Source organism: Ambystoma mexicanum, chromosome 1p (genome assembly GCF_040938575.1).
Source record: "Ambystoma mexicanum isolate Mex_15411 chromosome 1p, UKY_AmexF1_1, whole genome shotgun sequence".
NCBI classification, from domain to species: Eukaryota; Metazoa; Chordata; class Amphibia; order Caudata; family Ambystomatidae; genus Ambystoma; species Ambystoma mexicanum.
The window spans coordinates 401,942,468-401,967,786 of record NC_090921.1 but is presented as its reverse complement, the minus strand read 5'-3'; the positions used below and the strand labels follow the sequence as shown (position 1 = coordinate 401,967,786).

The 25,319-nt window shown below is 47.1% G+C and overlaps 1 protein-coding gene across 10 annotated transcripts in view; it reads left to right on the top strand.

The window, feature by feature from the left end:
* EPS15L1 (epidermal growth factor receptor pathway substrate 15 like 1) overlaps positions 1-25,319 on the top strand; it is a 2,005,341-nt gene that overhangs the window by 1,242,569 nt on the left and 737,453 nt on the right. For all 10 annotated transcript variants that reach the window (XM_069649173.1, XM_069649176.1, XM_069649175.1 and 7 more), the window contains one exon: positions 20,675-20,823. In XM_069649173.1, the coding sequence (XP_069505274.1) occupies positions 20,675-20,823 (149 nt within the window). The remainder of the gene's footprint in view (positions 1-20,674; positions 20,824-25,319) is intronic.

Sequence of the window (25,319 nt, the reverse complement as noted above, 5' to 3'; positions counted from 1 at the left end):
CTGCGCCCCATATGAAGTCCCTGATAGAGTCAAGATGGCGAAAGAAAGCCACCCCTAGGTAATGATGAACATTTGGGAAGCCATAAAGAAACCTCTTGAATACTATCATTTGGATAACTGCGATTCTGCCCATAACTGACAGACACAGTCTGGACCAGAAGGGCATGGACTTCTCAAGACCCACATCACCCCGATTGTGTTGCGGTTGTGCTTTTCTATTGGTGTGTGCGCAATCAGAATGCCTAGATATCTAAATGATTGTCTCTCAGTGGAGTCCCAAATTGGTTAGAGCGGCCTTGTCCACCTCACAGGGACCGGTCGGAGAGAAGAGGCAGGATTTCTGCCTGTTGAAAGAGATCCCCGATAGCTCTGCAGATCTATCCAACACGTCTATAATGATGGGTAGGTTGTCTCGTGGCTCACAAAGATAGAGCAGGGTAAAGCGATATTGGGTGTTTGGAATAGCCTATGGGGATTCCCGCTTCCAAGTGCTCCTGGTGTAGGAATGTTGCTATGGGTTCCATGGCCAATACATATAGCATGGGCGAGAGCGGGCTGCCATGAAGGGTACCCCGCTGTAAGTTGCATACTCCGGGTATTTGCAGGCCTCCAGAAATGGTGCGTACCATGTCTTTTTACACATGAAAATACGACAGCTTTATTAGGTTACTTGAGAGAAACAAGAATGCTTCTTTTGATTTTTATCTATATGGGTTTCATTGCAAGCCATGGATAAAAGCCTCTGAAACAGAATGTATTTCTCTGAAGCCTTTCAAAAAAAGAAACTGCACACTCTGATTAAAGGAATGATTTATTTCCATTCAGCTTCTGTTGTGTTGATGCTCAAGGAGCAAACAGAAGCACTGTGCATATTTATTTTCCTAGCATTTTAGGATTGTATAATTAATAAGATAGACAACGAAGTTGTAATTGAGAATTAACATTTTCTTACAAAGTATGCTTTTCTTTCGAGTCAAAGCAAACCAGCATTTCACAAATGTATTTTTCAGAGCTCCTGTGCTGTGTGCATAATCATGCAGAGGCAGATCATTTTTACACTTATACTTTAATGTACTTTAATTTACACTCTAATTATAAAAACTGTGTAAAATGATGACTGCACGGTCTAGTTCACATCCATTCAACCTTGCAGTCAATGGGTTACATTACTATAAATGGTCAGTGGCAGCAGAGTCTTTGCAGTCTTTGCTCATGGGTGAGTGATTGTCATTGCACCAATCACAGGTGTTCTAGCCTCTCAGATCTTCCAGACTACAATGAAAACATCCAAAACCTGACTCTCCAGGAAGTACAAGCACTGTTAAAAAACAAACAAATGCCAGTTGCATTTGTAATTGAAATAGAAACTCAGCAAAACCTGTCCCTGTGATAATCCAGATAGGTATTTAATTTTATGTAGCGCTTCATACATGGTTCATCCAAAATCTAGGCACTGTGATTATTATACCTCAGTTGATACTCTGTTAACAGACCTCTGAAGGATGTTAGCCAATAAGATAGCTCAGCCGGTTGAGCACTCGTTACTCCGGTGCGTGATCTGTAGGTTGCAGGTTCAAATTTTAAAAATGGGGAGTAAAACAATCCCACCTCAAAATCTTATCTGGAGCACTGGGTATTGGTTTACCTGATTTCAGTCTAGCCACCAAGGAGGTGTATAAGAGTTTAACCCAACAAATGAATTCCCGGCCCAACCCAAAATTCTGCAACAATGCAAGTAACCATTCCGAATAGACTGAGTTTGAAGGCTTTAGTGGCATCCAAGGACGCCATCACTTAGTGTTCTTTGCAAATGTGTGTTTGATCAATAATATGTTGCAGTCTTCAAAGGTTCAGGGCTGTGCTGCGCCCGGGTATGAACCCTGTCTGATCCATATGCACCAGTGTTGTGATGACTTTACAAACCCGTTTTGCTAACACTGTTGTGAGTATCTTTGTCACAGTTTAACATGGTCACGAGTCTGTACGATTCGCACCTGTTCATTGGTTTCCCGGGTTTAGGAATGGGTATCACCAAGGTCTCCCTCATGTTGGCTGGGAGTATGCCAGTGTCGTAGGCCTCTACAAACACTTTCTGGAGTATTCCGGCCAGGGTAGCAGTATATGCTTTGTAGAATTCTGAGGGGAGCCTGTCAGGTGGGCAGTGAGGCTATGGCTTCACCCAGTTCTTCAATAGTAATAGACATGCACAGGGAGTCTCGTTGGCTATCAGAGAGCGTCGGGAAATGGATCTGAGAGAATACCTCGTCCAGGTCCTCTTGGGGAATTGGCTTGTAATGTTTGTACAATTTTGTTGAGAAGGAGGCTAAGGTCTCGTTAATCGCTAGTTGGGATCTCCATGGTGCCCTGCACTTGTAGAGCAACGTGGTCTGGGGTGTTCCCTTTTGCATAGCCATGCTAATAGTCTCCCAGGCCTGTCACTGTCTATGTACTCTGGGGCTACCTTGGCAGTGTAATCAAAGTCTCTCCCAGGCATTAGGGCACCAGCGTATGCCCCCGGCACTGGCTATAACCTCACCTCTGGTCACCACTTTCATGGCCTCCCAGACGGTACCCCAACTGTTTACGCTCCCGACATTGTTCTCGAGGAAATAGAGTAGCAAGTCTTATAGTGGCCCTTTGAAGGCTATGTCAGTTAGTGCCTCAGTAGGCAGGAGCCACGTCGGGACAAGGGGTCTCGGGTATCCAAGGCACCACTCAATCACATGGGGGGGTGTTAGGGAGAATTCTCTGTTTAGGCTGAATTTCCCTACCTAGTGAGTCCCCCAGCAGCTTTGCTGGATTTCTGGGGTTTCTTTTTTCTCCTGCCAAGAGTGAGACTCTTTTACCCTCACTCTTGGACATGTTGAAGTGTGTTTTCTTGGTTAAACCTTGTGTTGAATGGGCTATGGGGTCTTTTACTCCATAGGGCCTCATGTATTTTTGTGATGTGGGTTACACAGCACCCTCTGTGCCGGGACCCAGGGGTGTCCTAGGGACTCCCCAACATAGACTCCATACCCTGGGACTGACTACTGTCTCCCAGGGAATGTAAAGTCACCAAAGACTTTGCTAGTCTTGAATCCTGAACAGAACCAGTACAAACCATCATATTGTGGACGTACTGGCTGGGGCAATTCGATTGCCCCAGGGTCTGTTAGTCGAGGGGGCACGTCTCCGTCCCCCCTGATCGAGTTTTTGGCTGGTGGCAGTGGAAACTACTTTTTATATTCGACCGCGAATATTTTCCTATGGGATTTCCCATTGTTTTAGGCTAACACATTTAATCATTTATTTACGGTAGCCTTAAACATACCGCCGGTTTATATATTTATTTTTATAACTCCGGTTGGGACTTTTTGCCAAAACTTGATTCTAAAATGGCGTTGGCGTTCGCCTCTGTAACTCTGACCCAAAGTGGAGCCCTTTGTTCCACTTTTGGCGGGCTTCTCCACAGAAGCCCTCCAAAGTGGTGCCACTCTGTCTGGGGTCCTTAGGAGGGGTGGAGGGGGATTTAGGCACCCTGGACTGAGTTACCTTGATAACTCAAGTCGCACTCCGTCCTCATTGGCCCAAGTGGTGAGCCGGCCGGCTCACCACTTAGCATGTTTGAGTGACAGCTAGGCTGGGTGAATGGGGGTTTGCTGCATAAAAGCAGGGCTTTGGGGACTGGAACTTCAGAAGTCGCCACAGGACCAAGAATCCGACGAGGGAAGAGCTGAGCCGACCTGCTTCGACGACACCACCCGGTGGAGCCCTGCTGAACCGTCTCACCACTTTTCCCGACGACCGAGGAGAACTCTTAACGGAGTGGCTCCTTCCCTTGACTGGTGGGGACAACCAGTTTTCGCCTTCTTTTCGCTTCTCGAGGTATCTCGTGGCCGCCTTGCCAGTGCCAAGCACCCCGGCAACCGGAACCCCACCACTTTTACCCCAACCACGAAAGTCGGTACAACCCTTTGACCGGAGGACTCCGCGGCTGGTTTCTTCCCGGGCAGTGCAACGACCTTCTTCTTCTGCTCTTCTGCGAGAACTTCTTCTCCCCTGACCGACGTCGAGCCTTGCTGCCACTGCCTGGAACAACTGCCACCGCTGGAGGATCCTTTCCGCTTAAGGTACCGTGTTCCGCCTGGCTTCCCTTGCCACCGACTGTACGGGGTAGATTTAGCCCCCGGCTTTCGAACCTGGGAGTGCCTGGAATACCCTGGCTAAACTTCTAAGCCACTCTAAACCCTTTCTAACTCTTTGCAAGACTTTGAATCCCTAATAACGGTGTGATCTTGGGCACATTTTTCGCTCCGGCTACTCTAAGAGTGGGCCCTGCCTAGTGACTTTTGCTCACCTGTGACTTTGTGCTTCTTTGAGCCTATTGCAAGTGTTCTGGACCTTAGAGTGGTGTGTTTAACCCAGTTCTGTTTCTTTTTATCCCTTCCTTAAACCTACTAGAGTGTCATCTAACGTTAAGCGCTCACCTCTGTTTTAATTATGTGGAGTTAACTTAGAGTTGTCTAGATAGGAGTAAGGGTTGAAACTGCTTTCATTATAACTGTGTTTTAAGTGTTTTTACTATACTTTGCTAGAGTGTTTTCAACTTATGTGTTCTTAAAAAAATAAATAACTATATACTTTTGAAACCAAGCTCTGGTCAGTGTTTGCTTGTGCTATTGTGTCTGAGTACATATTGTGTATACTTTGCATACTGCCTAACTCTTCTTGAGGGAAGTCTGACTGCTCAGCCACAGCTACCAGGTAAATCTGGGTGGTGCAGACTGCTACCAAGTGGGTTTACTGCTATACCTGTAGTCTTAAATCTTTTGCAGTGTTCCCCAAGGGAACTGCACAGGTTTCTGCCTAACAGGGGGGGATTGGTTTGACATTATGCAGCCAGTGTATTCAGCATTGGTGAGCTCTACAAAATGTGTTGAAGCCACAAAGAAATAATCCATTTGTGTAGAGCTTGTGGGGAGGTGAGTAATAAGAGTAAACTCTGTAATTTGGTTGTATTTCCCACCATACATATACTAGGTCGGGTCTGTTAGCGTTGTGTTCAAGGCAGTAGAGGCCGCCGTGTGGAGGAGACGATCTGTCTAACGTTGGGTTTCTTACATAATTAAAGTCCCCACCCCGTAGGACAAAGCCCTCGCTTCTGGCTGCTACAAGCCTACTTAAAGTGTGTACAGGTGCCGGGATTTGTGGTTTGGAAAATATGAGTTGACTATACACACTTCTCTATGCTCAAGGTACCCCCGACAATTAAATATCTCCCTTCCTTATCTCTGTCTACTTCCAGTAACTGGAAGGAAGGGTATTGTGCCATCAATCCAGGTGAGCACTCCCCTGGCCAACTTGGAATAGGTGTCCCCGTATCCCGTCCCACCCCATCGGGTCAGTAGCACCTCTTGTCTCTTGGGAAGCAGGTGTGTCTCTTGGAACAGCACTTTGGATAACATTTTTCGTTGTATGTAGGATTTCACCCTATTCCTACAGAGGTAGGAACACAAGCCCTGCATGTTTCAATTATATTATTCTTAAGGTGGTCATCTCTTTGCACGGAGTATCGGCTTGCCCTTCCGTGACCTAAATGTCTCTTCCCTAGGTGTATCTCAGCCACTTTGCCGGGATTGGCTTTTTGCCAACGTGGTTTGGCATACGCCAAGTTCCCGGCACAGGCATGAATATTGTAGATGCCTGAAGTCAGATCCTTCGGTGCCCATCTAGTCTACCATATGGGGCCACCTAAGAGTCGTGTTGTATGGATTACACATAAAAAAAGAAAACACAACTTGAACGTGATGCCCAACAATCCTAGGTTATTCAGGGAAACCTGTACCCTCAAGGCCTGGTCTGGCCATTGCGTACAAGGTATGGGGTCCAGCAATGGGCTGGAGTCCTTTGGCAACTTTTGGGTGGTTGGAGAAGACCAACAGTGAGTGACTGGGTTCCGCCCCCACCAGTAGTGTGAGGACATTGATAGCAGCAATAGATGTGTTCGATGTGTTCTTACTTAGCTAGGAGGGCCCAGATAACCTAGGTGTCGGTAGATTATTTTGTTCAGGGATGAGTTGTGCGCTGCATGTGGGCTCGATGTTGTCAGCTCTGCCATATAAATCTTTTGCGTGGTTACTTAGGCCCTCATTCCAGGCTGCCCGGTTATTTTAAAGACTTACTGTGCAACTTGTGTGTTACGGATACAAGTCGTTGGACAGGTCATTATGGTCCATCCACATGGCCGCAGCCTGTGGGCTGTCAAGAAATTGTGTTTTGCCTTTGTACAGGATTTTGAGTCTTGTAGGATATAGAAGCATATATTTAAGGCCCAGTTGTTTTAGCCTTGCTTTTATGGGTATCAACGAATTCCTGGCCCTTTGGACTGTTGGCGTGTAGTCCGGGTAGATGACGATCTTTAAGCTACCCCGTATTTTCTTGCCCCATTTTTTGGCGTGTTGCAGGACAACCTCTCTACCCTGGAAGTTGAGGATCCTGTAGACCACGGTCAGGGGATGCGATCCTGGTGGAGGCCTTTTTTGGAGATATCGGTGGACCCTTGTGAGAGCTTGCCTGCCCAATCTCATGAAGCAGCGGATTTTCAATTTAGGTGATGCGGTCTGGCCCCTCAGTTCCCTCCTGTATACCAAGCACACGCACATTGTTCCTACGTGACCTGCCCTTTGCGTCCTCTGTATGCAATTCCAGTGTGGTGTTTTGTTTTTCGAGCTCCCTGACCCTCCTTTCTAGGTCTTTGGTAGTATCTGATTTCTCCTTCAGGAGCACTTCAGCAGACATGATCCTCTCAGCTAGCTGTCTGACATCCTGCTGTAGGAGCTGAACATCAATATTGACTTCATCCATCTTTGTTTCCAGGGACGAGCGTAGAGCTGCTATCGCTGCCAAAACCTGGTTCTCCTGTGGGTCTCGTGGGGTTGCGGGGGTCTATTGCTGGTACATGTTCTCTGCCTGCGTGGCGTTGCTGCTTTTACCATGGTCCATAAATGATTCCATTGTCATAAGTTAATTGTTATTATACATGTTGTATTGTTGTGTCGTGCATGAGGAAGGTACACAGTGGCCTCATTACAGGTCGGGCGGTCTGGAAATAACAGAGGCGGTAAACCCGCCGCCACTGTTAATTCCAGACTGCCCGATCTCGAGTCCTGCAGGAGGGAGGTGGCGTTACCGCCAGGTCTGACCTGGCGGGTTTACCACCGCCCACCTGCAGGCGGACGTGGAAACACTGGCACTATCACGAGATGGTGCCGATGTTTCCATGGTCCCCATTCCCATTTAGTCCTACAGGACTCAATGGGAATGGGGATTTACACCATTCCGCCTCCGGAATTCCCGGGTCACCGGGGTTGTAATGCCCCGGTAATTCCGGGAATCACAGAGGTGGAATGGTAATACGAGTCCGGCGGTAACCAGGCGGTTTTACCGCCGGACTCGTAATGAGGCCCAGTGTCTTATCATGCTGCCAGGAGGGGTTCCCATTATGTCTGCAGTGCATTTCCAAGCACTACTCTTCCAGAAACCCCTGTAGTGGCCCAGTCTGGGTAGCCTCAGTTTATTGGTGGTCAGTTGCGGGCCGGCCTCCCAGTGGGCCCAGTTTCAGAGCATGTGCAGCAGGACACCGTGAGCCGGTACCTGCCCAGTGAGGGGGCAAGGAGCTTTGTGTGAGTTGTCAGCCCAGTGGTGGACTCTGTGGTGTAGGGACTCTTGATGCAGAAACAGTGCTCGCAGAGTGCTTTTATGGTCAGTGCAGTTACCCGCCCCCCTGGCTGTCTGTATGGGCAGGTTGTCACGCCAATTGTCCTTTAATGCAGGGGTCGGGTCGTCGCCTCAGTAATCAGGATCCCTGTGTCAGTGACTTCCAGGGCAGAGAGGCAAAACGGCCTGGCCCCATGTATGCGAGCAGTGGTAGTCGGTGCATTGCAGCTGTTCAAAGGGGGAGAGGATCCACGCCTTAGTTTCCCGCACCCAGTTGGCCACGTACGACTGTGTGTAAATTAAGCGTCCGGGGGCTCCGCGGCAGGCAAGAGGCACCTGCGGTGCACTGAGAAGTAGTGGATCACTGGTCCCATGTCGTGCTGGCAGGATCTCGAGCTGCAGGCAGGGAGGGCTGTGCTCAGGGCAGTTTTCCTCGTTCTTGGACAATATTGGGCAGCTGATCTCACCACGTCTTCGCTTCCCAGCAGAGAGAAACATCCCTGTCTGGCGCCGTCAGCAGCCTGGGCTCTGTCGTCTTTGATGTATAGGTCCCAGCCTGCACACCTCGAAGCACGCAAGGACCGGCAGCACCGTTCTGGTAACAGTCAGGGTGTTTTGTGCTTATGCGCATCCTGCAGACCCACAGGTGCTGGATCTGTATGACTGATGTGAGCTGATGGTGATTTAGAGACTGCGTTGCGCTCTGCTCCCCCTCGTAGTGGCCACCTTCTTGGAACGCAGGGGGGCTCGAATAACTTCTTGCATTTCACTGTTTTCCGATTCTCGTTGGGAGTAGGCTTGTTGTTCTGGCATTGTTTTCCCGTGCCTGGTAGTGTATTTCATTGTGGAAGCAGATCATATTGGCTGTCGCTTCAAGGATCAGGCCGGTATCTCGGTGGGCGCTCCACTCAGTCACGACATACTGCATTGGCTCAGACCACGTGCTCCAACAACCACGCTAGTAATGGTGAAAAAAAGAAAGGAGGCCCCAAGTTGGTACTTGGGTGCCCCTATTGTGCACTACCGGGGCTATGGGCATAGCTTGCGGTATAAAAAAAGACACAATAGTTGGTAGAACATGTCCGCTGCCACCAGCCATAACTAGGTGATTGTTTATGTGACTAAAAAACTCACAGGAACAAAGAGAAGTGGGATACTAGGTATCCCTTTGGCACTCCACTGAAGGCGGTGTGTGCCAATTTTAAGACTATAGAGTTTTGGGAGAGATACTTAGTATCTCTCAATCCTATCCTTAAGAACTGTAGTTACTTGAGGATATACAATAATCTTAAAGGAGGACCCTAAGGATCCCCAGCAACACTGCCCATAAGGAGCTGTGCACTGCAGTAGTAAAAACACAGAGGCCTTTAAGAGCTATGGAGCAGATAGACTCCATAGTACAGGTAGAATACAAAGAATAGAGTTCCAAGGGACAGAGGCCACAAGAATGAATGAATGAGTGGAAAAAGGCTCCACTCATTCAGGTTTGAAAGACAAAAGGTCCAGAGGTTCAGCAAAAAGTGCTGGGGGTTCTCACTAGGAGAGGGGGTGAAGCATAATAATGATAAATCTCCCTAACACTGCCCTCTTTGTATGTGCCTCAAAGTTCATATTCTGTCTATCCAGGCTTTACAAACTCCTAACATGGTCTGTCAGTTGTCCCAAGTTCTTCACACGGCTCATCTCTCCCAAACTGCTTACATTGTCTGACCATGAGTCCCAAGGTCATCGCACTCTCCATGTGCTCTGAGCTCCACATACTGGGCCACAGGCTTCCTCATTGTTTTACCAATGACCCCAGTTCTTCACACTGTTCATGCACAAGTGCCTCATACTATTCCCCCATGTTACCAAAGCCATCACACTGTCATTCAATTGCCCCTCAAGCTTCCCACACTGTGTTGGTGTACCAAACTTCCTCACACTCTGGGTACAGAACTTTGTCATACTGTACCCAATCTCCTCGCACTAGAGCTTTTAGATTTTCACACTCTATCTTTAATCTCTTTGGATGGTCTTTTCATTCGTATTAGGTCACTCAGCAGTATAATGCCTTCGGCAAACAGCAGCATTCATGATTTTATTTCTTTACAGGTGGTTAAAAGGTAGGTATATAGAAGTTGGCAAGGGTATAGTATACGAGAGGTACCCCATCTAATAAAAAGCAAAAAAGGAATTTCCACTCTCTGCATTTTCACCAGTAGCATTCTACTGCCAGTTAATTGATGCCGCTGCCTCACATTGTTTGTTTATGGACTACAATTCCTTCACAATGTCTGTTCATGAGTCTGATCCACAGGCTGCTCCAACTGTCTGTTTCCCAGGTTCATCACCTTGTCTATAATGGGCTCACAAACTGCTCATACTCTCTTCATGGGGCCCCATGCTACCTCATATTTCATCTGTAAGCTAGAGTTTATTTTATTGTTAAAGCACCAGACGACACTGCCTGCACACGTCCAAGGTAATGACTGTCCGCTCATGCACCCTAAACTACAAACTGTTTGTGACCTGAGATCTACACGCTCCATGTACTCTTAACTTCTCGGTCTGCGCATATCAAGTCTGCTGTCGAACAAAAGCGGGGGAAGTGGGTATGAGTGCATTCTCCCCAGCCCAGGAGAGACAACATGCCACCTACTTCGTCTCTTTTCTTATTTGTTTCAAGTCTGACCCTCAACGTTCTTAGGTGCCTCCTAGAAAAAAGTAATGCAACAATATTTTGAGTTTCCTCATTTTTTTGGAACCCATCAGCTAGAACTTTGTCTCTCTTAATTGATGTCAAAGTAGGCATGCACTCAATAATTGTATGTGTTTAAGTTGTACCTACACCTAATGAAAATTAATAAAACATGTTACAATTAATTTCGCAATCGAGAATGAGCAACTTTGTGGTCCAAACTTGTTATTGTAAAACGTGCATGCTTCCATATTATAATGCTTCCATGTGTCTGTATGCTTCAATGCCCTGGCAGCAATAATCAAACAGCCCCTTCTGGCGTGCTTGCAGGCACTCAATAGCTAGAGGGTGCTTGTGTTTGTTTACTGCATTGTGTGTCAGAGGTATCCAGGGCTCTCCCGCCTCGATAGTGAAGGTGTGGGGAGGCGTTTGCTGCTGTGGTACTGTACTTGGCTCCTACAAAAAAGCAGCACTAGTGAAGTCAGCACAGCCGGCGAGTTGGGAAGATTGATACCAGACCGGTCTGTGTGGAAAGCAAGGTTGCAAGCGGCAACATTGTATAAAGTTTATTAAGACGGCAGATGAGTGAATGAACTTTGAAGCTAAGAACATATACCGTAGACAGTGGTCCGGCATCACTTGGGTGCTCATTTGAAAGTCTGTTAGGCATCCAATCTAAAGGCTGGGAACATTAAATAAAGAGAATTGTGAAATTGAAATGGTCCTACAACGGGTGAAGCCAAACCCTGTGCACATTCGAAAGTCTTCGATACTTGATGTAAAATTGACATTGGTACGAGCCTGGCAGAGTAATTGCTAGGCTCAGATCCCTTCAACGCAGAGGGGCATCCAGGGTGAGTCACCCAAAAAAGAAGAACCCACGAACATTGTGTGTTAAAGTGAAAGGTGGAAGACTGGCGCGAGCCCGGCAGAGGGAAACCTGTGCAGAACTTTATGCTGAATGGATCTGAGCCTGGCTGAGGTGGATCTGGGGTGGATAGTGAATCACCCTATGTGAATACTTGTGAAAAACTAGATGGGAAAATAACTTGTTGATTATTTAGTTGCATCAGGCCCATTGAGTAATAGAGACTTTGAGAAGCAAGGAGACTTGCGCTATGAAGGCCCTGATGCAGATGAGTGAACTGTAACCTTGTGCTAAACAAGCCAGAGATTGTGCTACGCTCGAGTGAACCGCCTTATCCTGTGCTGAAAAAGTGGGGAAGAGAGGCCAACGGCCCAAAAAACCTGACATATCATTTTGAACACTTCTTTCTTTTTCATAACATTATTCCCCAAACTATTTGTATGTAGATGTAAGGATTGGCAATAGGTTTTTTAGTATAGGCCCTTTTATTTTGACAAGACACCACTAGGACAGCGTTATTATCATTTGATGGTCGTAGCTTGCTTCCATCTGTAGATTTAGGTTTAGATAGGCGTTTATCATACCCATTTTGAAGTTCCATAAACACCCTTGAACTGTGGTCACTTCTGTCTGTCTTACTGTTGATGCCATGCCTTTCTTACAAAGACCACCAATGATAATGAGCTGCACCATTCAAACAGCCAGTAGTTCAGGGACAGCTACTGGTTTCACATTTGCCCCACACCTAGACTTTCTGGCACCATGGATGCAGAGTGGGACTAAGACAGTCTCACCCGCTTCCTGGGTCACACACACACACACACACACACACACAGACAGACAGACACACATACACACCCCATAACTAATTTCCTGACGTGGCAAGGCAGGAAGAAGGCCAAAGAACAAGTGTAAAAAGCTAGGGTGATACAAAGGTATTCCCATTTCACTGTATTGTAAGTTGCTGTGTGCAATGTTAAAAAGTACCTTTGGAGGAACGTGGACTGGAGGAGCGGGGGGCCCCCTCCCCCAGGAAGATTGCGAAACATAGCGGCCAGGGAAGGGCTGCTGGGGGACCCCCACGACCCGGTGGGGATCGCCAGTGGAGGCCTCGGAGGGGTGGCAGGCCCTGGTGAAGAGCAGGAAACAGATATGGGAGGAGAGCAGCGGATAAAGGCACAGTGGCGCCTCCCCCCGGAACAAGCGCAGCAAAGGTGAGGAGCGTGGCGGTGAGAAGCAAGGGGAGCGAAGAGGATAGAGGAGCAAGTGTGGGCCACAGAGGATGGAAGGAGTATGCCCAGAGGAGTGGCTGGGAAGGAGTATCGGCAGCCGCTGAGGAGGAGAGAGGTGTCGATGGCAAGAGAGTGAAGAGAGTGGACCTCTGCCGAGGGATAGACCCCGCACTGTGGGAGAGAGTAGAGGACTGGAGGACAGTGAGGCCCCCGAACGAGGGAGGGGCACCAGCAGATCATGCAACAGCGAAGAGGACGTTTAAACCCCTCTCAACGCAGAAGAGTTGGGGGTGCACCAGCTGTATTGGATCAACTCCGGACTCCATAGGCAGGTGGCGGAACATATACCTGGGCCTACACAGGCGGGGGGCCGGGAGATTGAATGGTGCTGAGCTCAGCAAGCAGGTACATAGTGGCACCCTGACTCAGGAACGGCGAGGACCGGGTGACAAGGAAGGAGTGGCCCACGGGCATGGAAGGTGGGGGCGAGTGGAAGCGTGCAACATGACATAGCGGCCGAGACAGACAGCCACAGGGAGGAGGCCCCCAAGCAATTGAGGAGACAGCGGCTTTCCCGATCGTCTGTGAGCGATGCAGTTGAGTCACCGGGCGGTCCTACCATAGATGTCTTCCAGGTCCAAGGGGAGGACAGGGAAGGCTGGTCATCTCGCGGGCGAGCCCCAGGGAACATTGACTGCGCTTTGGCCCGCAATGGAGACCAGGGACTCTGGTGAAGGGGGGGGTGGACAACCTAAAGAGCAACAGGACAAGGAAGGAGTTGAGGAACCGACGCAGATGACGAGGCAAGACCTTAGGGGGGAAATGCAGAACTTGATGATGAGGAGTGACCTCAATGCAGCACTAGGAGAACTGCGGCAAGAAACGGCCCTTGGGGGAGAGGACAGATCTACTGGAAAGAGGCCTCCAGGAGTGCGAAAGGGACACAATGGCAAACAGCGAGGCCATTGACCGATTGGACATTGCTACAAGGAATATGGAGGCAATGGTGGAGGATCTGGAGAACAGATCCCGAAGGGTTAACATCAGGATCAAATCATTACCGGAGACCGTCATTGATAGACAATTGAAGGAAGAGATCCAGGGGGTCTTTGCGGGGCTCCTGGGCGAGGAATCCCCGTGCTGGGCTGGATAGGGTCCACAGGGTGGGCCGGACCCTGCGAGGACCCAACGCCAGACCACGAGACGTGTTGGCGGCTTTCGCCTGGTATAGCCAAAAGGAGGCAGTGTTGAGAGCGGCTAGGCAGAGCGAACCAATTCTCTATAAAGGACAAGAAATCTCCATGTTTCAGGACATGGCCGCTAGCACGCTGACGAAGAGAAGAAGCATGGGCCCAGTCGTGAAGGAGCTGGCCAAGAAAGGGATAAAGTGCAAATGGTCCTTTCCATTCAGATTGGTGTTTGAGTGGGAAGGGAGCCAGAGGCGAGCAACTACCCTTCAGGAGGCAGCCTGTATAATTCGACTGGAACTGGATAATGGGAGGGGGGGTGTGAAGGGGGGGCCACCAACCAGAGGTAGGCAAAGGGAAAGAGGCAGACCGTGGGAATGGCCCACAATAGGGGGGGGGGGACGAGGTAAGAGGAAGATGGCGCTGCAGGGACCAACTGTGAGGGGGACCGGTTGTGCCAAAGATGGGAAGGGTGGCAGTGGCGCAGGGGGGGCCTGGGTGACTAGACTCATGGTAGAAGGCTCTTCAGGGGGTGGTGGGAACAGGGGCTTTTCATGGGGGTCTAGGAGGATGGAGTTGAAAGCATTCTGGAACAAGTAAGGGCAGGAGTGTCCGGGGGGGAGGGGTAGCATGGAAGGACAGGAGGAGTGGGGGCAGAGGGCGCTCTCACCCTAAGTTGGGGATTCAGGGTGAGGGAGGGAGAGAAGGAGGGAGCGGGGGAGGGGAAGGACGACTGTGGGGGGGCATAGCGACTGTTGGAGCAGCACAGGTTCTGTTGAACAGGGGGACAGAGGTAGGGGGCAGAGGAGGGGAGGGAGGGGATCAGTACACCCTCAGAAGGGGGGGGGGGGACACAGGGCAGACCCAGAGAGGGGATGGTGGGATGGACAAGGGAGGCACACTGGACTTCAGCTCAGTCGCAGGTGGCTAAAACACAATGTAAGGAGGCTAAACTCCCCCCTTAAATGAACAAAACTGGAGCAATTCAACAGGTCCCATAAGCCAGATGTGCTGTCACTGCAAGAGACTCATTTATTGAGGAAGGACCAGAGCCGCTTGCGGCTAAAGGGCTTCTCACAGATATTGTTTGCATCGGGTCCTACGAAGAAAGGGGGGGTAGCCCTGGCATTCAGGAGGGGGATAGACTTTAGAATCCAGGATATTATTAGGGACAAAAATGGGAGATACATTATGGTGAGGGGAGAGCACATGGGCTCGTTTTATACCATAGCATTGGTGTACGCCCCAAATGCGGGTCAGGACCAGCTCATGCGCGAAACCCTGGGCACTTCCGAGAATTGCGCGAAGGGACAAGTAATATTGATGGGGGATTTCAATCTAGCTTGGGACAGGCGGCGCAACCAAACTCAGCATGAGGGGCGTGGGGGGAGCGGTGGCCTCTCCCCAGCTGAAGGAGCAGTGCGAGGAAGCTGGATTGCGAGATGTGTGGGGGGCATTACCGGGAGAAGATGAGGGGTTTACGTTTCTCTGACGTCCACAGCACCCAATCAAGAATCGACTATATCTGGGTGTCCTCAAGTCTGATCGGGGAGGGGGGGTGGAGTCTGTTGAGGCGGGTCCCATGGGGATTGCTGACCACAAGGTGGTGCAGATGAAGCTGCAGTTGGGGAGACGAAGGCTGGGGGTGTGGAGTTGGAAATTCCCGGGGGAACTCCTGAGGGACCAGGTGATGCAGGAGGAGATTGAAAGCAAGATCTGGGATTTCTTTGAGAGGAACAATAGCTTGGACACGAGCCTTGGCACAAGGTGGGACGCTTTCAAGGCTACTCTGAGGGGGGAACTTATTGCTCTGAAGGCGGAGAGAAATAGGCTGATGAGAGGGCTGGAAACTCAGTTGGAAAGGGAGGTTGAGGGCACGAGTGAGGGAGACCCCCACAAGGAAAGTGAACAGGGAATATAGGTTAGCAGAGGGCCAACTGGGGATCCTAAGGACCAAAAAGGCGGAAGAGGCAATGCTGAGGGTTAGGCAAAAAATGTATGTTAAAGCCAATAAAGCAGACTCACTCCTGGCTCGCCTTCTGAGGGGAAGCAGGGAACGGAATCCCTGTTGAGGGATGAGAGGGGAGAGAGACTCACCCGGACCGAAGAGATAAAAGGGAGATTAGCCAAATTTTATGAAGCTCTGTATACTAAACAGAACCCGCAGCCTCGACCACAGAGGGAATTCTTGGGGGCTCTGCCCCTCCCACGACTATCTCGGGAAGATGGGAAGGAGTTGGGTCGGGTTATCACGCAGGACGAGGCAAAAGCTAGTATAATGTTACTCCCCCGCAATAAGGCCCGGGCCAAGACGGCTACTCAGCTTCCTTTTATAAAACCTGCTCCCACCTATTGGTTCCACATTTAACGCAATTATTTAATAAGTTTGGGTCCAGGGGAAGTATTACCCTCTTGATGGAGGAGGCCAAAGTAACACTTACATATAAAGCGGGAAAGGATCCGGAAGAATGCACATCTTATCGACCCATCGCCCTTATACGGAGGCAAAAATATTCACTAAAATATTGGCGAAATGTCTGGAGAAGCACCCACGCTCACTGATCCACCAAGACCAGACGGGGTTCGTGATAGGGAGGCAGACCGCTGACAATATCAGGCGAGTGGCCCACATGGTGGAGAAAACACGGAAGACGACCACTCCGGAGATCCTTCTAGTGCTGGACGCCGAAAAGGCGTTCGATCGGGTGGAGTGGTCGTTTTTGTTTCAAGTTATGGAAAAGATGGGTCTGGGGACAGGGTTCATTAGTATGGTCACAGCAAATTATATGAATACCATGTCTGGCATCTTAGTAAATGGAGAGATGTCTCGCCCAATTAATCTGAGGCGGGAACGAAACAGGGGTGCCCCCTTTCCCCATTGCTTTACGCAATATATTTGGAGCCCCGTTCTACTGGCCATACCAGAGGCAGACAATATTCAGTGTATACCATTTGGGGTATGATGATGATATGCTGCTCACATTGACAAACCCGATGGAGTCCATCAAGGCAAGCATAGAACTGCTGACCAAATTCGGGGAGTTATCGGGTTTGCAGATCAACTTACAGAAGTCGGAACTGATGAACTTGTCCCTAGGGGAGAATGAGGTGGAGGAAATGAAGGCAATTTCCCCGTTGAAGTGGAGTCCGGGTGGGTTACGATACTTGGGGGTCAGGATAACCCCTTCTCTGGCGGTTGGTATGGAGAAAACTATGCGCCCCTGTTAACGGTAATTAATAAAGACCTAAGGAAGTGGAGCGCCCTAAGGATATCCTGGTTAGGGCGGGGGGAGAGTCCTTTAAAATGGTGGTTCTCCCCAGCGTGCTTTATCTTTTCAGGCTATTCCGCTATCTGTTCCGGCGAGCTTCTTTAAGGAATTAGACCGGGCGTTCAAGGAGTTTGTCTGGGAGGGCAAGAGACTGTGCTTGTCCAGGCGACTTCTGATGGCGTCCAGTGGGGAGGGAGGCCTGGCTCTTCCCGACTTCCGCCGATATCATGAGGCTGCACAGCTTAGGGTAATTGGGGAAGGGTTAGCGGAGGGCTACAATAAGCATTAGGTGAAAATGGATAGAGCAGTAGCCCGACACCACCTTGGGGTGGTACTATGGCTCCTACGAAGGTTGACACCACCTCACCTCTGAGTGCCATAACAAAGGGAATGGTGGACATTTGGGACAGCGCAGTGGAGAGGCGGGGATCACGACCTTTCCATCTCCGTTTACCCCCATCTTCAATAACGGGGACTTCACGCCGGGGTTGGAGAAGGGGGCGTTCCTGAAGTGGGAGAGGGGGGATGTAGGACACTGAGGGACATGTTTTGCAACCAAAAGGTGAAAACGTTTGAGGAATGTAAGCAGGAGTTCGGGGTGGGGGAGGGAGAAAGGCAAGGATACTTCCAGCTTAGACACTGGGTTATGTCGGCAGAGGAAGGAAGGCTGCTATACGCAACCTAACGCAGTTCGAACGGTTCCTCCTAACGCACAAGGGGTCCAGAGGTTTAATCACAGACCTTTACAGGCTTCTAGAGAGCGCTGGCCCAAGGTTACTTGAGCTTATATGAGGGGATGGGAGCAGCAACTGGGGGCTACAATGGAAAGAGAGGACTGGGAGAGGTTGTTGAAGATGATTCCAAAGGTGGCAAAAACGGCCCAGCTGCAGGAGGCCTGGTATAAGTATATCTACGGCTGGCACTATACCCCGGGCCACCTGCACGCGATGCACCCGGCGACCTCGGGGGGATTGCTGGAGTGGTGCGGGGGAGAAGGTACAGCAGCTCATATTTGGTGGGACTGCCCCATTATTAGGCCCTTCTGGCGCGACATCGCACAGGCTCAGGCTTTAGGGGAGGGAGTCAGCCAAGAACCCCGGGAGATTTTATTGGTGAAGTAGGCACTGGGTGGTGGAGAGGAGAGGGAGTACTAAGGCAAAAGTTATTTTCACCCTGGCAGCGATGGCCCTTATTGCACAGACGTGGAAGAGCCCAACGATTCTGACGGAGCAAGACTGGTTAAGGAAAATGTGGGACATAGTCTCGATGGAATGGGCATTGTATGCAGCCAACAATAACCTGGGGAGCTTCTCAGCGGATTGGGGTGAGACGTTGGGACGTTGGCCTACTTGAAAGGGGAGTTCAGGGAACAGTGGTGACCTCAAAGACTCAAGTTGTTAGACACTTACGGTTAAATTGCTGGAAGGGGAAGAACAGGACGGAAAGACCTACTGGCGCTATGGCAGAAGTTGGGGGGCAGCAGGGGAGGGGGGAATTTAGTTCGATGATGTTTTGTTTATATGATGAAAATAATAAAAAAAATGTTTTAAAAAGTACAATAATTCACAAGGGAAACAGTTTCTCAGTACTAATAGTCTGAAGGGCTGACCAGTTTCCCCATAACAGTGAGCAAAAGGCCAGAGGAGTGAAGCTGGAGGCTTGAATAAAGTACCAAAGCAAAGCTCAAGTATGTTTTAATAAAAAACATGGAAAAGGGCCAGCGTTATGCTACGAAAACGCACCTGAAATGTATTAATTGGTAAATAATTATCATAAAAGTAAAGCACACAGAAGACCACTAAATGTATGAAAAGGTTGTTGTATGAAAAGGTTGTTAGGGAGAATTCTCAGAAATGTGCTAATTCCCTTCTACCCTAGAGACTCCCATCTCTTTTTGCTGGACTTGAGGAATTTTAATTTCTAACCTGGAGAGAGTGAGACCTTTTTCCCCACTCTCTCATGTATTTTTCTGTGATTTGGACTCGGTTTCTTTTCGCTTTAGAGTCAAACTGCATAGGCAACATCTTTACATTGTGACACACAGCACCTTGAGCACAGTGGCACAGGAAAGTCTCTTAGATTCCCCAAAGGTTTGAATACATTCTCTTGGTAAAACTACTGTTTTCAAGAGCAGTCAAGTCAAATTGACTTTACTTACATTTTGTAACTTCCTAGACCCAGCACACACTATCTTACCATTGGGTGTTGGAGGGCTTACTTAGTATCCCCTTTGTCTTGTTTCTCATGTAACATGTTTGTTACCCTTTCTACATTTAATGGCTGGTGGCAGTGGTTTACTTTTTCTTACCATTGTGTGTTTCTACCGCGGGCTTCAATTGCAGCTGCAGCAAAGCACCCATGGGTGCCCATTTTGTCAAAATGGCCCTGGTCTTCTATTTTCGCCATTTCTTGTTGGAAAGGTCCTTCTTGAGATTTACTCTGCACGCCAAACCAGGTTTGTTCCCTTTATTAGTTTTGTCTTTGGTGGGATTCACGAGTAAAGCCCGCCTCTGGCTCCAGCGTCTAGTAGGACAGGAAGCGAGGGAGGTGCCCGAAACTCCCTGTGCTTAGTCTCCATGGTTACAGGAATGCACCCAAGGGTGATTGGCTGGAGGGCTGTCCTTGGAGCACAGCCACCCTGCTGTGTGACAGCTCACAAGCCTCCCAGCCTGTGGTCCTCCACTGATTCTATATTGTCTGCAAAGACTTCTAAAACATTGTGCAAGACTTTTGTTTACCTGCAAGAAGTGCTTCAGCTCACCTAGACTTTTGTTCAATTAACATTGGCTGGCCTGGCTCCCTGAAAGACTCTTCTTACCTCTGACATTGTGCTTTACCTTTCCTCTACCAGTGATATATTAATGTCCACAGTGTCATAGTTATTTAAGTCACCTTAGGGTGTAGGCACCTTCTGTGTGCCATCCCAAATGGGTACTTACTGATTTAGAGAAACTAAGAGTGTGTATTTTGAAGTGTATTATTGTTTTATTTATATATTGCTCCCTTCTGAAGAAGGCTTATTCAACTGTTAAATAAATTAATCATTTTTAATCAAGAAACCTTGAGTGTAAGAGTTTATGTGAATCTCTGTGTTAAACCCCTACTGCTCACTCTTGAGATAAGCCTGGCTGCTCAGCCACACTACCAACCTGTGTAGTACAGACTTATACCAAAGTTCTGGTTACCTGTTGCCAGTAGGACAAGGTTGGTGTATTCTCCCAAAGGGTACTGCATGCAATCTTGCCTAACATAGGTCAATGGGAATTATTGTAGAAAACTTATCTGACAAACCACACACATTTTCAGTACCGCCAGAGCACATGTAGAGCATGAAAATGGTAGTGGTGCATGCTATTTATTTCAATTACATACCATAGTAAAACATTTAAAAATGACTAGAAAACACAATGTTATAAAATGAGAAATGAAAGAAGAAGAGATGAAGAAAGGGTGGGAGGAAGACATGGGGAAGTAGGAGGACGACGTAGGAAAAGGTGAAGAGGTGAGAATAAAATGGAAGGAATGGCATGGTCAACAGGGCAATGACATTTTCTTATTTTGCCCATACAAGAAATTGTTACCTTAAAGAAGATCACCTAACGTCAGACTATTTTCCATTTCCTCCTATATCCCAAACAGCCAGTTATTTAAACAATGGCTAAATATACTATGAACATAGGGACTGTTAGAAAAGTTGAATTTGTACACTAACCTCGTTTCTTTTTTGTTTGTTTTTTAAGATCCTTTTGGCGATGATCCATTCAAAGAAAGTGACCCCTTTCATGGTTCGACCCCAGATGATGTGTTTAAGAAACCAGTGAAGAGTGACCCATTCACGTCAGACCCATTTACGAAGAATCCCACCCTCTCTTTAACGCTCTCTTTAAAGGTAGGTGATGAAATTTGTAGTGATACCATTTTCTGATCACACGTGAGATTGAGAAAAGATATGCATAACTAAAGAGTCAACCAGGGAGATGATGTTGTCTTAGTGGTTAAAAACAATGACAGTAGTTTGCTTTTACCCTGTTCACTAAAAAGTGGCTTGCAAGCTCCATGGTAAGTGAGTTCTCAGTGGCAAGTGGACATATCACTTGCTTTGTTGCATGTCCAGGTAAGCTGCATGTCATTTTATTGGACATATATTCATAAAAATGCAACCACCACATGCCTTGAATGTACATGTCTGGCAATAGATGGTTCGTCGGGAGATCTCTTTTTTTCAGAACGTATATTTTTGCCAAGTCGGCCTTAATAATGGCAATAAAAAGTGCTATCTTGCAGCACTGTCCATCTTCAAAAGGACTGCCAGAACAGGGATCCTTTTTCTCGGTTTGCATGCTATTACATTTTCTGATAGGCCTCACCAACGTATACCCGCCTAAACCTTTCATTGTCCCAAAGTGGGACCTTAATTTGACAGCTACACCCTAGCATTACCAATAGTTTGCTCCTGCTCTAATAGAATACACCAGGATTTTAAAACTTCCTTGCCAAAAATGAAATGAGAAAAGCTCCATTTATGGACACAATATCCTATTTGTTTCAGGAAATGTGGTCATTGATGTCCCCACTTTGGTTGGCTGTAACCGTAGCATGAATCCAGTTTAACAGGGCTCTCGGGGTAGACCTAGTGGAGGCCTTTCAATGACTGTAAAAAGAATTAGTACCATCTGGAAAAATGTGGGATTAAAAGCAACAGCAAACTGATATTAGCTGGATTATTATTGGTGATAATGTAATCTTGAATGACAAATAACTTTTGGTTACTGTGTATAATGTGTTATTTTATTTTCCTTTATTGTGCATTTTGGTTGTGCAACCTTTACACATAAACATATTACCTCATAGCTCAACAATCCAATCTGATCGCCTCATCTGGTGTTGCACAAGGTAGACCTAAAAGTGAGCATAGTATTTTAGCCTCAAAGGACGTCAACCAATTAATAAAGCTTTCAGGGTAAACATACAGGTCATATAGGATAGTAAGTACAATTGAAATCCTGTAAGCGCAGAACTTTGCCACAATGTAGTCCCCTCCAATCCTGTCAATAATCTTCCTCGGGACCATCCACTTCCTCCAAGCCCTGGGTGCAATACTACTAGACAAATGCATGGAGGCATGTTTGTTTCATAGATGTATACCTACATATTTGTACTCCCTGGTTCGTTCAATTTAGGGTCTCCCACCCGCCAGTTGAACGTATTATTTTTTGCGGCATTCTTCCCAAAAATAAGGATTTTAGTTGTGTGGGCATTGACCACCAGACCATTTATTTTAGCATATTGTTGCAATATGGTTAATGAAAGTTGAAGTCTATTAAGGGTTCTAGCAAGGATAATTTATAAAGCGCACCAGACAGACTCAACTGGAGCCATTAGTGATTATATAGGCAGACAAGGTGGCCTTTCCATCAATACAGATGTACTATTATATTCCTCTAAAATTATATCAAGTCTACTGTATGGTGCGGAAATATGGGGAAAAAAGTTCAGTAAGGAAATTTGTATGTTTGAAAGAAAAAATTTAAGATGGCTTTTTAGACTCCCTAAAACTGTTAGGTGTGAAAACATTTTAATTGAATTTGATTTTAGATATGCTAGTGACATTTTAGATTATAAAGCTGCTATTTTATTTGTGAAATTATGCACTTTAAATAATAACACCTATGTAGTAGACCTGATGAAGCTGTTTAAGGAAGTAAATAACCAGAAATGTTTTAAAAGTATTTATCTCCTGTATATGTTGTATTTGAAATGGGCGAAACAAAATGCAAGTAGTTAGCTACTGTACTCCCATGCTAAGGTTAAATGCCTATTGAAAGAGTCAATATATACTGTGGCAAAAGAAAGGGATATGGTTAGTCTAGCAGCTAAAGCAAACAGCAACATGTTTTTTGAATATTGGACTATGAATACTAGAAAACCTAAATACTTTCATGGATATTCCTGTGCTGACATCGTAAGATCCTATATGTTATTGAAATATAACAAATGCAATACTATGGAAATTATAGGTGCAAGACTGGGCATAACAAGAGCTTTAAGACTATGCAGACTGTGTGGATGTGAAAGCTTAGAAACTGCAAAACATTTAATATGTGACTGCGAAAGCCTATAGAAGTTGAGATATATATATTTGAAACAATATAATAATGCCTGTACAATTGTAGAAATAGAAAAAATCTGGCAATGTCTTCTCCGAGGTGACAACACTAACTTGATATATCACGTGATGACATTTTTTAGTCTAATTTTTAATTTTTTATCATGGTTTCTTTATTCTGCAGACTTGTACAGAGAGCCAGACATTGAAGTGTTTATAAACCACAAACCATGAAGCATGAAATCAACATTAACTCACATCATCTATGAAAACTCATAAAATGTCTCTGCTGGAACTGCAGTTTTTAACTTATAAACCTCCCCAAATCCCCCCCCCCTTCTTTCTTCATTTAGTCTGTTCCGAAATTGTCCAATATTGAACTTTATCGGGTTCTATGTCCAACTGGATCAATTTATAGAATATTTTAATGAGTGTCCGTGTTTCTTAGTATCTTGGGTCTGAAAAAGTGTGGTTCTCTGTCTCTTACCATTTCGCAGAAGGGCTCCCAAATTGCCAGAAATTTGAGGTATCTGTCAGCCTGGATTGCACAGATTTTTTCCATTGCCAAAATTCCCCATATTTTGATCCACTACCAAGCAACTATTGGACCTTGTACCGATTTCCATCCTTGAGCCAGAGTCAATTTTGCAGCGGAGAGGAGTTGTGTAATTAGTGTAGCGCTTTGCCCTTTTGCCGGATATATACCTTTAGCTACCGCCCCCAGCAAGACTACCTTCGGGTCGTACGGCATTGTGATTCCTGTTATCGTCTTTATCTGTCCCAGGACTTCTTTCCAGAATATCTCTGCTTTCGGACAAGTCCACCACATATGGTAGAAATCTCCCATTTTCCCACAATCCCTCCAGCAGAATGGGGAGTACTTAGGATTAATTTTATGTAACCTAGAAGGAGACATATACCAACGATAGCACATTTTATAGGCCAATTCTTTTACTGTAGTACATCTGGAACTGTTATGAGCTCTTTTCCATATCACCCCCCCATTCCTCCGTCGTAATATTCTCCCCCAGGTCCTTTTCCCAGCTCATTTTATAATGTAAGACATCCTCTACGAGGGCCGTATCCAGAAGCTTGTATAATCTGGAGATACCCTTCCTAGTTGACCCTTCCTGCAGGGTGTGTTCAAGGCCTATGAAGGGTCTGCTAGCAGCTCTTTTCACAGATGGGTGTGTTATCCAATGTCTTAATTGGGTATATCTATATCTTTCCTTTTCCCCAATGTGAAATTTTTGTTTGCATTCTTCAAAGGTGAGAGGTTCGCCCTCTCTGAACATGTCAGCCAGAGTTTCTTCAGCTATCCATCCCTCCCAAAAGTGTGTCTGGAGCTCCGGGGTAAATTCGGGATTATACGCTATTGGTGAATGAGGACATAGTCCAGGCTTGATGTTCCTCTTTTTTAACTCCCCGTCCCAACTATTAAGCACCAGTCTAGTGGCTTCTAACAATTTCCCTTTCACTTGACGTTTATGTGGTGGAAGGGTATGTAATACATTTAATGGAAACAAAGTCGCTTCTTGCTCTATTTGAACCCAACCCAGGGTGGAGTTTTGAACCCTCCAGTGTAACATGGGGAGTATATGTGCGGCTCGGATGTATCTCTGTAGATCTGGTAATCCTAGACCCCTGAGAAGCGGGGGTCGCGTCATTACTTTCTTCTGGATTCTAGGCTCTTTCTTTTTCCATACAAAGGCTGAAATTGCCATTTGCAAGATTCCAGAGATTTGGGACGGAATTCTGACCGGGAGAGGGCTAACGAGATACAGCAAGCGAGGGAGCAAGGTCATTTTCACTGCCGTTATACGGGCAAACCAAGACAGCTCTTGATTATTCCATCTGCTTAAATCTTCTTTCCGGTGTTTCCACAACGGTTTAATTTTGGCCTCGTATAGCTCAGTGAGTTTCCTAGTTATTCAGACACCAAGGTACTCTAGGGGGTCCTTTGCCCAAGTCCGAGGATTTAATCGCTCTAGTTTAGCAATTTCTATCTGTTCTTCTGTTATGTTTAGAGCCTTAGATTTCCCATAGTTTATATGAAACCCGTAGACCCCAGCAAAATCTTTTAATTTCTGCAACAATCTCGGGATCGTGTCCCGGGTGTTTGACATGAAAAACATAAGATCATCTGCATATAATGCGATTTTGTGGTTCATTTCTCCAGATTTCACCCCTTCAATATTCCTATCCTGCCTGATTTGAGCTGCAAATGGCTCTATAGCCATGGCAAATATTAATGGCCATAGGGGGCAGTCCTGTCTGGT